The sequence below is a fragment of the Halichondria panicea genome, chromosome 6 (genome assembly GCF_963675165.1).
Source record: "Halichondria panicea chromosome 6, odHalPani1.1, whole genome shotgun sequence".
NCBI classification, from domain to species: Eukaryota; Metazoa; Porifera; class Demospongiae; order Suberitida; family Halichondriidae; genus Halichondria; species Halichondria panicea.
This window is the reverse complement of record NC_087382.1, coordinates 2,082,455-2,096,866: the sequence shown is the minus strand read 5'-3', so window position 1 is coordinate 2,096,866 and position 14,412 is coordinate 2,082,455. Positions and strand designations below refer to the sequence as shown.

At 40.5% G+C, this 14,412-nt stretch overlaps 2 protein-coding genes and 1 long non-coding RNA gene across 3 annotated transcripts in view; all 3 read left to right on the top strand.

Annotated features, from left to right (window-relative positions):
* The window catches only part of LOC135337879 (crt homolog 2-like), a 28,020-nt gene extending 13,640 nt beyond the window's left edge, over positions 1-14,380 (top strand). Inside the window, 2 exon segments of the mRNA XM_064533895.1 lie at positions 14,044-14,158; positions 14,222-14,380. Coding sequence (XP_064389965.1) covers positions 14,044-14,056 — 13 coding nt within the window. The 3' untranslated portion in view covers positions 14,057-14,158; positions 14,222-14,380.
* LOC135336926 (uncharacterized) lies at positions 3,421-5,245 on the top strand. The gene is made up of 3 exons (XR_010394982.1): positions 3,421-4,756; positions 4,829-5,020; positions 5,070-5,245. It is a non-coding gene; the product is annotated as an uncharacterized LOC135336926 (long non-coding RNA).
* LOC135336804 (uncharacterized) lies at positions 6,004-11,898 on the top strand. Its single transcript, XM_064532670.1, has 2 exons — positions 6,004-6,220; positions 7,075-11,898. Exon 2 carries the CDS (start codon positions 7,088-7,090, stop codon positions 11,471-11,473), a length of 4,386 nt encoding a protein of 1,461 aa, XP_064388740.1. The 5' UTR covers positions 6,004-6,220; positions 7,075-7,087; the 3' UTR covers positions 11,474-11,898.
* Positions 14,381-14,412: the final 32 nt, after the last annotated feature.

Here is a 14,412-nt window from a genome sequence, read left to right as displayed (position 1 = left end):
AACTAGACGTATCAAGGTTTATAGATACAGGACAACAAATGCCGCACTGGGTGATGCAATTTGCAAACTCTGCAACCTAGAAGATGAATCACCCTCCCACTTCTTGTCAACCTGCCTAGCTCTCTCCTCACCTAGGAAGGCTCTCATAGCAGTTGCTCTGGTTAGCATGAGAGCTCATATCACTAAGGGCCTCTGTGGTCTGCTGCTTGGTCTTGTTTGGCCTTCAGATGCCCATGCGCAGGAATGGATCCTACACTATATCCACAGTTTGTGTCAAATCCGCAGTGAAATTCTAACAATAAACTCTACCTGAGGGTGGAGCTCATCTCGTGACAATAATTATTAATTCTGAACTTTCGTCTGCCCTTTGGGCTACTCTCCAAAACTGGAGGCAAGAAAGATAAAGAAGAAGGTATATTTAATATTCTGCCTCGAGGTACGCTTCGTGCAGTACTGTAAAAAGAAAAGTGATTGTTTGATAATGGCTACAAGATCTTGTAGTACAACCTCAGCAAGGTTCTAGGGCAGCTAGACAGTGAGAAGAACGATGCTTATATGGCCTTGTTAGTGAGAGGACAGTGTTATGCCGTTATGCCATATAATGCAGTGCAATATATGGTTGCTATGCATGGTAGTGATGCAACATGCCATATACTGAGCACTAGATTGCTTTGATCTGCCCACTCACTGGGCAACAAGTACTATTATGCATGTATGAGGTGCATGCTGTTTGTCTCAAAACAGTGTAAAAGTCAGACTATGATTATATTTATAAATGTCCATATATAGGTATTTATGGGTTAATATATAATTTTTTTATGTCCAGGGTATTTATATATGTCCATGCATGGGTATCAACAGAAAATTATCATCTCTACCTGGCAGACTTTTTTATACATGTATTGGAAGAGTTTTTTAATTGATCAAGCTGATTTCAAGCACAATCTTTAATTTTACCAAAAGTATTTGAGGTTGGCAGGTCTGATGATTATAATAATTATGTCCATGTATTTAAAAATAGTGGGTATTAATTTTATCAGAAGGTGATTATACTTTTCAAGGTGTGGTTTTGTTACATTACAAATTGATAGTCACGTACAATTATATAACCGGCCACATGGTCACAACGCAAGCCACGCCCCTTCACTCGAAGAAGGGTCTGGCAACTGCAGTGCATGCATGTGCATGTGTAGTTGCCAAGCCCACTATATAGTAGATAGCTGCTCAGCTGCTAATCCATGACATCATGTAGGTGTGGTTTTATGGTATAAGTGGGTTGATGATGACGTTTTATGCACATCTACAATATACATTCTCTACATACATAACTAGAGCACTAAAGTGCAAACCCTCGGCTGGTGACATGATTATAAAGAAACCAGATATAATGCAGTGCATATAGTGATGTTCAGGGGCGTAGGCAGGAATTTGAGGAACGGGGGGCTGAGCTGTTCGCGCCAGAAACTACTTGGCGCGGAGCGCGAAAATTCCGGTGACCAGGAGCCACACCCCCTAATTAATGACTCATTGCGCATGTGCAAGAAATAGCCACACCTTGCTTCAATTAATAATACTGCTAAAGCTAGCTAGCTAGCCGTAGCTAGCTAGCTTAGTTCTGTTGCACTAAAGAATCAAAGTTACTAGTATGGTATAGCTAGCTCTTGGACATGCTGTTTGTCTGCCACTAATCTATACCAGTAATTCCCAGGCTGAAGACTCATCAGAGAAGGTGGGGCTCTTAGTGTAGTTTTTGCAGAGAAAGGGGGGGCTCCAGCCCCCAAAGCCCTCCCCCTCCCTACGCCCCTGATGTTGGTATCACGTATGACTTGCACAGCAACTAAGGAACAATAAAACTAAACCAGACTGGAGGCATGCTGAAACATTTGAGAACAGGTAGTGGTACTATATGCACTGTGGATTAGGATCACAGCAAAGAAGCCTGGAGTCTCAGAGAAGTATGGCTCCAGGTCCTAGATCCCAGTCAGCTAAAAGCAGGAGCTATAAATTCAAGCTTTCTGCTTTAGTGACCCTGTTCCATTGTTCTTGGTATATACAGCTTTGTACTATGGTTGCACCAAAGATCAAAGGCTTCAGTTGTAGTTTATACTACTTATTATACAACCTGTCTGACCACAGCCATGGTATATGGCAGTTATACCCTAGTGTATAACTGCCATATACCATGGCTTGTGGTCAAACTACATGTACAGCTAGAACTGAATACAGTATCCCACCTTTGCAACAAAATTGACACACTGTTTCAATTAAAACAATGACACACTACTCAATTCAATCAATATTAGAGCTAGAGAGAATTTAATACAAAACAGACTACTAATGATTTTAGTCAACATAAAAAGAGCCAAGTTCGAGCGATGAATAGTTCCAAAAAGGAGGCAAATTTGGAAGAACTCCGTGAATCTAACGATACTGGTTTGTTTGTGTTGCTTTTTTTCAACTTTCAACATTGGTTGTCACAACCTGCTTATTACATTGCTGCATGGGACCAGGAGCAGTAAGAAGGGTCCAGACTGCCAAGTGTTTCTCAGACTAAAGAGACTGCACTGCACTGCACTGGGCCAGTACAGTAGGCTTGTGGAATGATATTTTGGGGTACATTTGCACTCTTTGTAGACAAGTAGCACCAGTGTACTTTCTTGAAGTGCCTTCTATAAAGATGCAGAAACACAGCCTTCACAATTGCTTGCTTGAATCATAGACGCTTGCTTGAATCAGCCATCGCTTTTTAAAAAGATAGCAAATTCATTGCATAGCTATAGCAACAGTGACGTCAAACAGTAGTTATAAGCATATTCATTGAAGAAGCATGACAGGAAGTAGCTAAACATAGTAGTACATAGTACAAGACAGTTAAACTATGGCCTCTCGTGGTATATTTGCTTTACACGCGAGAGTAATCTGATAAACCACGAGGCGCAGCCGAGTTGGTTTATCTGATTACTCTCGCGTGTAAATCAATACCACTGGAGGCCATTGTTTAACTATAACTTCTACTTTAGTGACCCTGTTCCATCGTTCTTGGTACAGGATCACTTCAGTTATAAGTAACGCATGTGCAAGTTCTGTTCAAGCTACATTTTGCTCGCTTTTATTAAATCTATAGACAACGAAGCTTTAACACCGAAAGCTGCCGCTATGGAGGCTACCCGATCAGGTGGCATATACGGCACCGGATGTGGACACGCCCTAATTTTTGTTATTTTCCCTAAGCTAACCCGAACCCCTCCCCCTTCAAAATTACATCCGGTGCCGTATATGCCACCTGACCCGGCTACCCATGCTGTAAACGCAGTGCTAGAGCATCCAGGTAAGCAGACCCAGTCACAAGCTTCTTAGCCTTTGCTCGTTTTTATTTGACAACAAAGGTTTAACATGAAATTCTGCCACTATTAAAATGAAAGCACCGCAGGTGCTGATGCCTCGGTGAAGATGCCAAAGCTACATAACATAAAGCTACTAATAATTTTGCTGCATGCAAAAACTCACAGAGTGGGTAATGATCGACCATTATTATTATTAAAACGATCTATGCCAAAAGTTCAAGTCTAAAATAAATGGCTGCATTAGCAGAGCCTTGCAGCTCTCTTCTCACTCTTGCAGCTACCAATAGCTAGCGTTTTAGTGCAGAGCTAACTACTAAGTAGAGTAGCAACACTCGGTAAAAACAAGTTTGGCTACGTGCTCTTCTGAAAAGGCTGCAATGGCATTCCAAGTAAGCAAAACTAGGTAGAGTAAGTAACCCATCTTCGCCAGGCACCTATAATCGGCGGCTATTGCACGAAGCACAAGACAATTTTGCACAAAACTAACTACATGGATCTACAGATGGGTAAGAAAGTAACAGCTCCCCAAAATTTGGAAAGAATAACTTGCTTGCGGACGGAATGGTGGTCATGAGAAGTGAGCTGCCGAATGTATCGATAATCGTCAGTGAGACACTTATCTCCGTCTTTGCACGCTTACCAAGCACTGAAACTACCAACACTAAACAATGCTTCTTGGCACAACTCTAACTAGTGAGCACTACTTGCAGGCAAAGCAGCGTTAGCTGCAGATCGAGCCCCACCCAGCTAGGCATGACGAAAATTTTGCAGAAAATAATGCTGATTCAGCAATAATTGTGCACATTCAGCAATAATTGTGGCAAATTAAACTGGGATTAGCCTCGATTTCAGGCCGCCCTTAAGATATGTGCACAATTATTGCTGAATCAGCACTATTTTTTGCAAAATTTTCGTCATGCCTAGCTGGGTGGGGCTCGATCTGCAGCTAACGCTGCTTTGCCTGCAAGTAGTGCTCACTAGTTAGAGTTGTGCCAAGAAGCATTGTTTAGTGTTGGTAGTTTCAGTGCTTGGTAAGCGTGCAAAGACGGAGATAAATGTCTCACTGACGATTATCGATACATTCGGCAGCTCATTTCTCATGACCACCATTCCCTCCGCAAGCAAGTTATTCTTTCTAAATTTTGGGGAGCTGTTACTTTCTTACCCATCTGTAGATCCATGTAGTTAGTTTTGTGCAAAATTGTCTTGTGCTTCGTGCAATAGCCGCCGATTATAGGTGTCTGGCGAAGATAGGTTACTTACTCTAGCTAGCTAGCTACATGTAGTTCTAGCAACTCTTCAATCTATGGTTCTAGTGAGGCAGAGCTCATGTCAATGATTCTTCCAGAGACTAGACTCATGCATATAGATCTACACTATACTGTGGACTAGACTCATCTACTTGTAAGAAGGTAAAAGGTATATAAAAAGGAGGAACCTCAGTCTGACTTTATCAATACCTGCTTCTATACAACCAACTACAGGTAGTACTGTACTGTATGTAGGTGGCTGTTGATTATGTCAAGAATTGCCAGCATGAACTCGTGAGCATCTTCTTGGTTTATACCTGTTTGGAGCGTGGTATGACTATCCTATATAGCCGAATGTCTTTGTCTATCGCTATATAGGGTTGGACAGAAGGGTTATGGCTGCCAGTGATGCATCTCAATAAAAAAGTAAGCAGCTTTTTATTTTATTCTAATAACAATTACTATCACTTTTCAGCTGAGAGTTTTCAGCTGAGAGTTTCCAGAGGAAGAAACGTGGGATACATGCAGCCTCACTATAACATGATAACTTTTCACTTCACTTCACTTCCCTGAACATAATTTCTGTTACAAGTTTTACATCAAATGTGCATTAATAGTCTCTGTACCATGACTGGTATAATCAATGAAACTTGGAAGCAAAGCATGTGTTTCAAATGTTTATGCATGCCTCCTCCAACATGCAATAATTATGATCAACACTGAAACCATAATTATGAACCACTAACTCAGCCATGATGTATTTAATAGGATTGGCTTACATACAATAAATTTATAAGGCTCTTGATAGCACCAGGGGCACTCCAGAGGGCCAGGGAGCACTCTCTTGTGCTCCTGATAGCACAAGAAAATATATAGAGGGTGATCATAATTCGAAAGTGCCAAGTCAGCATATGGAAACCTTCCTGTTAATATCACCATTCTATCTGTATACTTGTCTTCTGTGTGTCTTTAGCTTTTGACGCTAATTGGATAATTTGCATGTGACATTAATATTTAATAGCATTCCTGATTTACACAAGCTGTAGCCCAGAGTCACCAGTCCCTTTTCTCCCGCCCCCGTCCAATCAGAGAAAAGGGAGTGGCTTGCGAGTCTAGGCCTACACGTAGCTAGCCTCGAGACCAGGCCGATTAAAATTTTAATCGGCCTGGTCTTGAGGCTAACACGTAGCTAGCAGAGTTCAAACGTGGGCGGATAAACGTAGGAATTTGCATGAGTGCTAAAAATAGAAATTTCTATTTTTAATATTTCATGCACATTCAATGCACATTCATCCGCCCACGTTTGAACTCTGCTCTTTTGCTATTGCATGCCTTCTCTTCTTTTATACGCCCTTGAGAAATTTCTGCGGCCCAAAATTCTTCGAATTCTGCGAATGAATGAGTATAAACGCAGAAATGTTATCCGCAGAAGGTATTTTTACAGCTATTTACAATTTCTAGCTATAGTACAGTTTATAAACTGTCTGTATGGCCTGTGGAAGACACCTATAGATCTATATAGTCCTGTACCTCTCTACTCCACTGCTGTATTCACATGTGTGTGTAAGACTGTGTTGGGATCTTGTATTAAAGCTAAAAAGGAAATTATAAGCTTATATCCATTAGGTAAGTTAACACTGCAAACTTGTGTAATTGAGCCTTATCAATTAAATTGCTGGTGGCTATTATCTTGTTCCACATGTCTAGATCTATAGACAACTATAGTATAGGGTGTAAGAGGGTATTATGAGACATCTAAATGTTTCTGACCACCTGTCTTGCAGTAATCTTGAGGGAGCTAAATAGCCTGTTCACTAACTACTATATGGTCAATAGGCTTTGCATGCAAGCAAAAAAAATATAGTGACAGTACTTTGTTTGCAACTAATGCTAGCATTTAGTGTTCAAAGTGTTTCAGGTATTATGAGACACCATTGCTAATTTTAACGCTAATTGGCTAGTCTAACAGCATATCTGAAGCCTTGTTATATATAAAATATACACAGTAAAAACACATTCGTTTACAGTAACATAAATGAAACGCATCTTTTGAAATCTCATGTATATAGAAATGACATAAATTTCTGTCATTTCAACACTAAATTCCGATGATGCATCTCATATAACATATGTATTTTTGCTGTGTAGCGATTAGTTACTCTTGTTTTAACAGATACCTACTACAAAACATTTGGCACCCATGTTTTTTCCAATTAAATTCGGACTTAAACAAACTATTGTGGTATCTCTGTCAACACAGCATCCAACTCCAAATTTGTTTTGGAAACATATAGAGTGGGAGTGTTATTACTATAATTAAATGCCGGAATAGCTGAAGCATTCCTGCAGCTGTCTCATAACTGGTTTCGTCTCATAATACCTTATTCTACTCCATATACCCGCTTTAAGTTTTGATATCAATATAGAAGCAGCAATAGTACTATATAGTTCTGCAATTAAATATACTTGTAATCTTATAGTATTGGAGAGAACATGCACTGCACCTGGTTGGTGCTGCTACTGACCCTAGCTACTGTTACCAGGAGTGAGCACTATCACATTGTGCCAGTGGATTCAACCGACTCGTGTAATGACTATCGAAATGGAACTTGTTTCACTCTCGAGCAGCTTGTTCAAACAGACCTGTTGTCTGGTGGAGACAATCTCACCTTGAGCTTTCTACCTGGAGATAATTTATTGAGTGAAATCCTTTACATTTGTAATTTCACAGAGGTGATTATTGCTGGCCAAAATGCCACCATCAGTTTGAACAATTCTGGTAGAGTGCAGTTATCTAATATCAGTGCATTGAGTATTGAAGGTTTGCATTTCACTGGAGCAGGTGATGAAAGTAGTTCAGGCTACATGAACATTTCTCAATGCTATTTGGTAGACTTGAAATTGCTAAAGTTGGAAGCTTGTACACTCTGGATCACTCGTACGGTAACTGTGACGATTAAACAAGTTCTCTTTGTGAACAACACTAGCACTGACAGAGCATTGATGGTTGAAGCTGATAATGTGTACATTGAAAAGAGTGACTTCTTCAGTAACGTTGGCGGTGCAGTGAACATTGAATCAAATCAAACTGTTATTAATGGTTCAAGGTTCGATTCTAATACTGCTACATATGGTGGAGCAGTGTTTGTGGTCTCTGCAAATGTGACTATCAGTTGGAGCAACTTTACAAATAATATCGCTAATGTAAGAGGTGGAGCAATTAGATCTATCGCCTACAAAAGTAACTTGTTCATTTCCAACTGTGCGCTACTAAACAATAGTGCTATCCTTGACGACGGTGGAGCAATTAACATCTGGTTTGGGAGTGTCTCAATCTCCGACAGTGAGCTAGCGTACAACAGTGCTGAAACAGCAGGTGGAGCGATTTCGATTTTGACTGGAGAGTTACTACTATCCGATAGCGAGCTAACAAACAACAAGGCAGCCTTTGGTGGAGCGATTGCACTTTACATGGGTGATGCATCTATCTTGAGCTGTAATATAACGGACAATGAAGCTGTAGTTGGTAATGGAGGAACTAGCACTGGTGGAGCGATTTTGGCATTGATTGGAACTATATCCATCTCCAAAGTCGTGATTAAAAATAACAGTGCTGACGCTGGTGCAGTGTTTTATGTTGTTGATGGCACTGTGATCATTTTCGACTCTCTGCTCACAAACAACAGAGCCACCCAACAAGATGGAGTGATTGCGCTTCTTATGTCAAGTTTGATAATTACTAATACAAGCATATTTGACAATTTAGAGGGTGAAAATATCATTTACGCAGTGTATTCTAACTTGTCATTTACGGGAGTTAACACCGTTAGCAATAATATAAACCCTGTGTATGCTCTAAGCAGTCGAGTGGAGTTCAATGGACCCACGACTCTCAGTAGCAATCATGGTGTGCAGGGTGGAGCCATCAGAGCAGTCCAGAGTCAAATCTATATCAATGCAGAAGGAGTGGTCATTTCTAACAATACTGCTACTGTTGGAGGAGGTGTGTTTCTGAGAGAGAGCACACTCTTTGTTCACTATCCCATAGAGATTTCTCATAACACAGCACAAAATGGTGGTGGGATTTATGCATACTCAAGCGAAATCGAATTTGATTCAAAGGTCACTACTGGGTGTATATTTAATCATCAGTTTGTCCTGTGTACATGTAATTCCATGGAACCTGTACTGTTTGTGAGTATTATACATCGAAATGATGCTCAAAATGGAGGAGGTATTTATGCAGTCGCTTCAAACATTAAGGCCTTTTCTCACGCTCACATCCACATCAAGTCAAACTCAGCAAACAATAGCGGAGGTGGAATTTATTTACGACAAAGTTCTAAGATATATATTCTGAAACGGGACTTGGAGCTAGAGCTTGGTAAAACGCTGGTCATACTAGAAATCTACAGTAACACGGCTCAATATGGAGGGGGGATATTTGTGGCAGACAGTACTGAGAGTGGTGTGTGTAGAGGAGAGGATGTAACTACTGCAGGAGATCTGACACAAACAGAATGCTTCATTCAAACTCTAGATCTCTATGGTTATTATAACAATTCTATTAAGGATGTGATACCTTTGCTCGAAGTTTTGACTGGATTTAATGAAGAAGTTAAGTGTTATAAGAGTGCAATCAATTATCGCAACACTTTTTTGACAAACAACACAGCTTCCCAGTCAGGAGCAGATATTTACGGAGGTCTACTAGACAGGTGTACGGTGGATGTATCAGCCGAACTCTCTTCATCAGACAATGGATTTGAGTACTTGAACAATACTGTGTGTTATTCATCAATAGCTTCAAAGGCTGTCAGAGTGAAGTTGTGTAACACCACCAAGCAGACCATTTCAGTTAGAAAAGGACAAGCATTCACAATAAGTGTTATGGCTGTAGACCAAGTTGGAAATCCAATGAATAAAGCCATAATTCACAGTTCTGTTATAACTGAGAGCAGTAGAGTTGATCGTCTTAAAGAAGGACAAGCACAGCAAGAAGTTGGCAATCAGTGCACAGAATTAGAGTACAATGTATTCTCACAAGACAGCTCTGCTCAATTGGAACTCTATGCTGATGGTCCATGCAACAATTTGGGAATTTCAAGACAAATTCTAAACATATCTTTTCTAAAGTGTGAATGCCCTATTGGACTCAAGCCAATCATGTCCTCAATTGAGTGCAAGTGTGACTGTGATCCAGTGTTGCAACAAGAATATCATATAACAAACTGTTCTGAAAAAAATGGTACCATAAAATTGGAAAGCAATAACAACATATGGATAGGAGTGACTAATACCACTAACGGAAGTGGGTATGTTGTTAGTAACTGTACATTTGACTATTGTGTACTAAAACCAGTCAACATCAGTCTAAGCAACCCTGACGAACAATGTGCCCACAATCGAAGTGGTGTCTTGTGTGGAGAATGTGAACCAGGACTCAGTCTTGTGTTAGGTACTTCACGATGTGAACTCTGCTCAAACTCTTACCTTCTCCTGCTACTCCCGTTTGCCCTGGCAGGCATAGTACTAGTCGCATTCATTCTCGTTTTCAACATTACCGTAGCAACAGGCACTATCCATGGGCTGATCTTCTACACTAATATATTAGCTGCAAATCAGTCGATTTTCGTACCTTTTCATAACCCTTTGACAGTTTTCATATCGTGGGTGAATCTTGACTTAGGTATTGAGACATGCTTTTATGATAGAATGAACTCTCAAGCAAAAGTGCTCCTTCAGATTGTCTTTCCTGCTTACCTGTTTCTTCTGATGTTCTTAATAATCATTTTGAGCAAGTACTCTGACTCATTTGCAAAGCTCCTCTCCAACAGGAACCCAGTTGCTGCCCTAGGCACACTCGTCCTACTCTCTTATTCCAAACTCTTGCGGTTTATCATTGCTGCACTGCAACACAGGGTCTTGGATTATCCTGAGGGCGCAACCAAGGTGTTGGATTTTCCCAACAATTCAAGTGATATAGTTTGGATGTATGACGGCAATGAGCAATATTTCACTCCCGGTCACGTCCCTCGGTTTGTTTTTGCCGCCATAATCCTCACTTCTGGTATATTGTTCACTGTAGTGCTCTTCTTTGGACAATGGCTTCCTCGCTGTTCAAAATGGAAGCTCATGAAATGGACTAAGAACACATACTACAATGGCTTCATGGATGCATACCATGCTCCATTCACTCCCAAGCATCGCTACTGGGTGGGACTGCTCCTATTTTCTTTGATCGCTCATAATCTAATAACAACCTTGGCTTTGGACACTTCTCTCCCCGTACTATCAGCTGGATCTATAACTGTTGGACTGATTGTTTTCAAATTGCAGAATTATCCAGTGTACAAAATACGATTCAATGATTTACTGGAAACACTCTTTTTCCTCAATCTTGCAATTCTAGCGTATGGCACCCTCTACATAGGAAACATCAATGAGAGTCAAGTCATAATATCCAACATTTCAATGGCAGTGGCTTTTATTTTGTTTGTGGTGATAGTCTGCTACCATTGTTACGAGTACATGTTGAAAACAGTTCCTGTTCTGCAAAACTCACTCAAACTGAGAAAAAGGATTCCACGAGTTCGCAAACTGGAAAGGTACGAAATGGAGAACAATGAAACCTGGACAAACGCAGACAGATGTGATCCGTACACTGACGGAGCCATGGAAGAAGCTTACCCTGATCGTTACATCACTCCTCCCATCATCCGACCAGCCACGAGGCCAGACCAGCTGAGAGAGCCTGCCCTGGACGTGCTAGCCCCCCTCACCATAGAGGACTACAGACCAGCCCCTCCCCCTCCTCAAGCTACAGCTGACAATGCACCCAAAGTCACGCACACTGTCATCGATGTCGTGAAACAGTAAACAGTATAAACAAAAAATTACTGTTATAGCTTGTTTTCATTGTTTATTGTGAGCCTGCATGCATGCACAATTATATTCATCGATTTGTTGTGGACTATGTAGATTCAGTTTGTAATGACTTTGCTAGTAGCTAGTTAATCACTTCATTAGTCATTTCCTGTACTCCTGCATGTGTGTACTGTTTGCACATGCATGGGTTCCTGGCTGATACTATTACTTCTTTTATATACTTCTCTTTATTGCTTGTGCTCTAGTATAGCCAGGGCCTGCTCCTAGCAGCGCCCTCTGTGTAATTTTATGGGAGCCTCTGCTCCACTGTCTTTGTTGTAGTTAGTATTTACAGTCTATGTTATTGTTTTGTGCATATGTTAGTTGATCTAGTTGATCTATGCATGGTTGAATCAATCATTATCTTGAACCGCTGTCGCACGCCAGTGCACGAACTCTTACCAACTTATCTGAATTTGAACAAGGGAAACAATGGAACAGCATCATACTGTGGACCAAGTTACTGGCCACTTCATGGGGAACCTAAAATATTAATACATAATAATAATTCAATATACCAGCCCATCTTGTTGACCTTGTTGGTGTTTGAGCGGCTCAGTCAACCCTACACAGTACTTCCCCCCATTTGTGCACTAGTATATTATAGTTCAGTGAAATGTGAGTGAATGATGAGGGGACAAAAATAATTGACACAAAAAAAAGCAGTAAAAGATATTTGCAGCACCTCTTTTTGATTATAAAGGGTTTACAGTATAATTATAGGCATGCAGTCATTTGCTTATACACTGTTTGTCCATTCTTGTCAACTGATACTTGCTTAATGGCTGGTAATAGCGATGTTTGCAGTGTCTCCTTGAGTTGTTGTGTGGTTGGTCTTTGTGAGGGAAAGGAGCTCCAGCACCCATCAATGGTGGCCAGAACCAGTCGTGTGTTCTGTGGTGTGTGTGGCGTGTGTGTTCTGTGTAGTGTGTGTGGTGTGTGTGGTGTGTGTGGTGTGTGTGTTCTGTGTGGTGTGTGTGGTGTGTGTGTTCTACATTGCATTATAATTAACAGGAAGTGGTATCACTTAACCCTATATCCCATATCACATTGTGTACTTGTGCATGCAGCAGTATACAGTGTGTGTTAATTTGTGGTCACTGTCTGGTGTGTCTTGTGGTCACTGTCTGGATAGCAACGTGTGTCTTGCATGTGGTGACTAAGAGCCGAGTGATAGGGAAGTAGGGAGAATATTGCCTGCATGCATGGGATCAGATTTAGAAGTGGCCAATTGCAAATCAGGTGGTCAACATTAAATGCTGACACCTTTCAGTTGGACTCAAGAATGGAAGTTAAAGATGGTGACTGCTTATGAGGCTACAACATGTTCATGGTAGACTATAGGCTTTTATCAACTGTATAATTATACTACTTCATGCATGCATTGTGGGTACAAAGCTGCATGGTGCCTATTAAATAATAGTTAGACAGTTTAGGAAGTTTCTACATGATTTAGAAGCCCAAAGGGCTGGTTGTAGTATCCCGAACGCAGTGAGGGTTCTACTAGCCCTGAGGACTTCTAAATCATGTGGAAACTTCCTAAACAGTGTCTAAGCATTTTAGATCATAGCAACCATGAGTATTTAGCCAATCAGATTTGAATGTTCTTATCTAATCTTTGCTACATGATTTTCTAAGTGAAGTACAGGATTTTCTATTGAAGTACATGATTTTCTATTGAAGTACATGATTTTCTAAATTGGATAGAACATTTCCTCTAACCAATCAGATTGCAGTATTTATGGCAAACATGATCTAATTAAAGATATATTTTCTTTAAAACTTGTTATGCACAGCACATAATTATACATGCAGGAGAGAACAACAAAGTAGCTAATGAGGTCATTGTCTACCTGGTTGAGCCAATACCAATGCATGTCAGTGGAATAATGGCCACACACACAATACCGAAGATCATTCAGTCGCAAATTAAATTATGTTCTTAAACACACAATGTCATGGTGTATGCATAATTCTATCAATGTAAAACGTAACCACAAACTTCCCCTGTTCTGGGAAAAATGCAAAGAATGATGCATGCATGATTTAATATCAGACTGTGTATAATTATTGGATATAGAATGGAGGTTAATGGTAGTGAATATGAATGACACTGTACGAGTAGGAAGCAGGGTTACCCTATATATACTAATTATAGAAACAAATGGGTTTTCTGGGAACAGCAAATACACAAGCATACATGTATAATAAGCGAAGGAATTAAAGCCGTTGGACTTGCCTAATATCTGATGACAGCTATACTGCATGCAGTGATACCAAGGGTGTATAAAAGAAGAGAGGGCATGCAACTCCACCATAGATAGAGGAGAAGGGGATTGGCAACGGAATGAAGTCTATGTAGAGCTCAGAAACAATCCGTGTTTCGCTTTCTACCCCGGGGAAGTTTCCCGGGAAACTTATTGAGCCTAATCATAGTTCAGTAATGCATGCGTGCACTGGGAAAAATCTGCTTTATGTTACTACCGTCTTGTTTACTTACCCATGGGTGATATATACTATAGGGTTGGAGAATGAATACCTGCAGTGGACGACTGGGACACTGGGAAAAATCTGTTTCTAGCCGTAAGGAGCTTAAGATGCTGTAGTGATGCCACAAGGACTGAAGTTCACAATCAGGTACGTATATAAATTATATACAATGTGTATTGTAAACCTAAAACTCCCCTCGTCCCTTTGCAGTCAAATCATTCATTGACATGGTATGGGACCTGTTCATCCTCCCTGACGCAAGTGCCTTTCTGAGTGAGCGAATCGGCTAGAACCCTCTCGAAGTGTTTAACTACATTTCTATTTGATGCACATAATTATTTTTTGACGTGTAATCAAACAACCATAATTATAATTATGAATCGAATCAACTATAATACTAA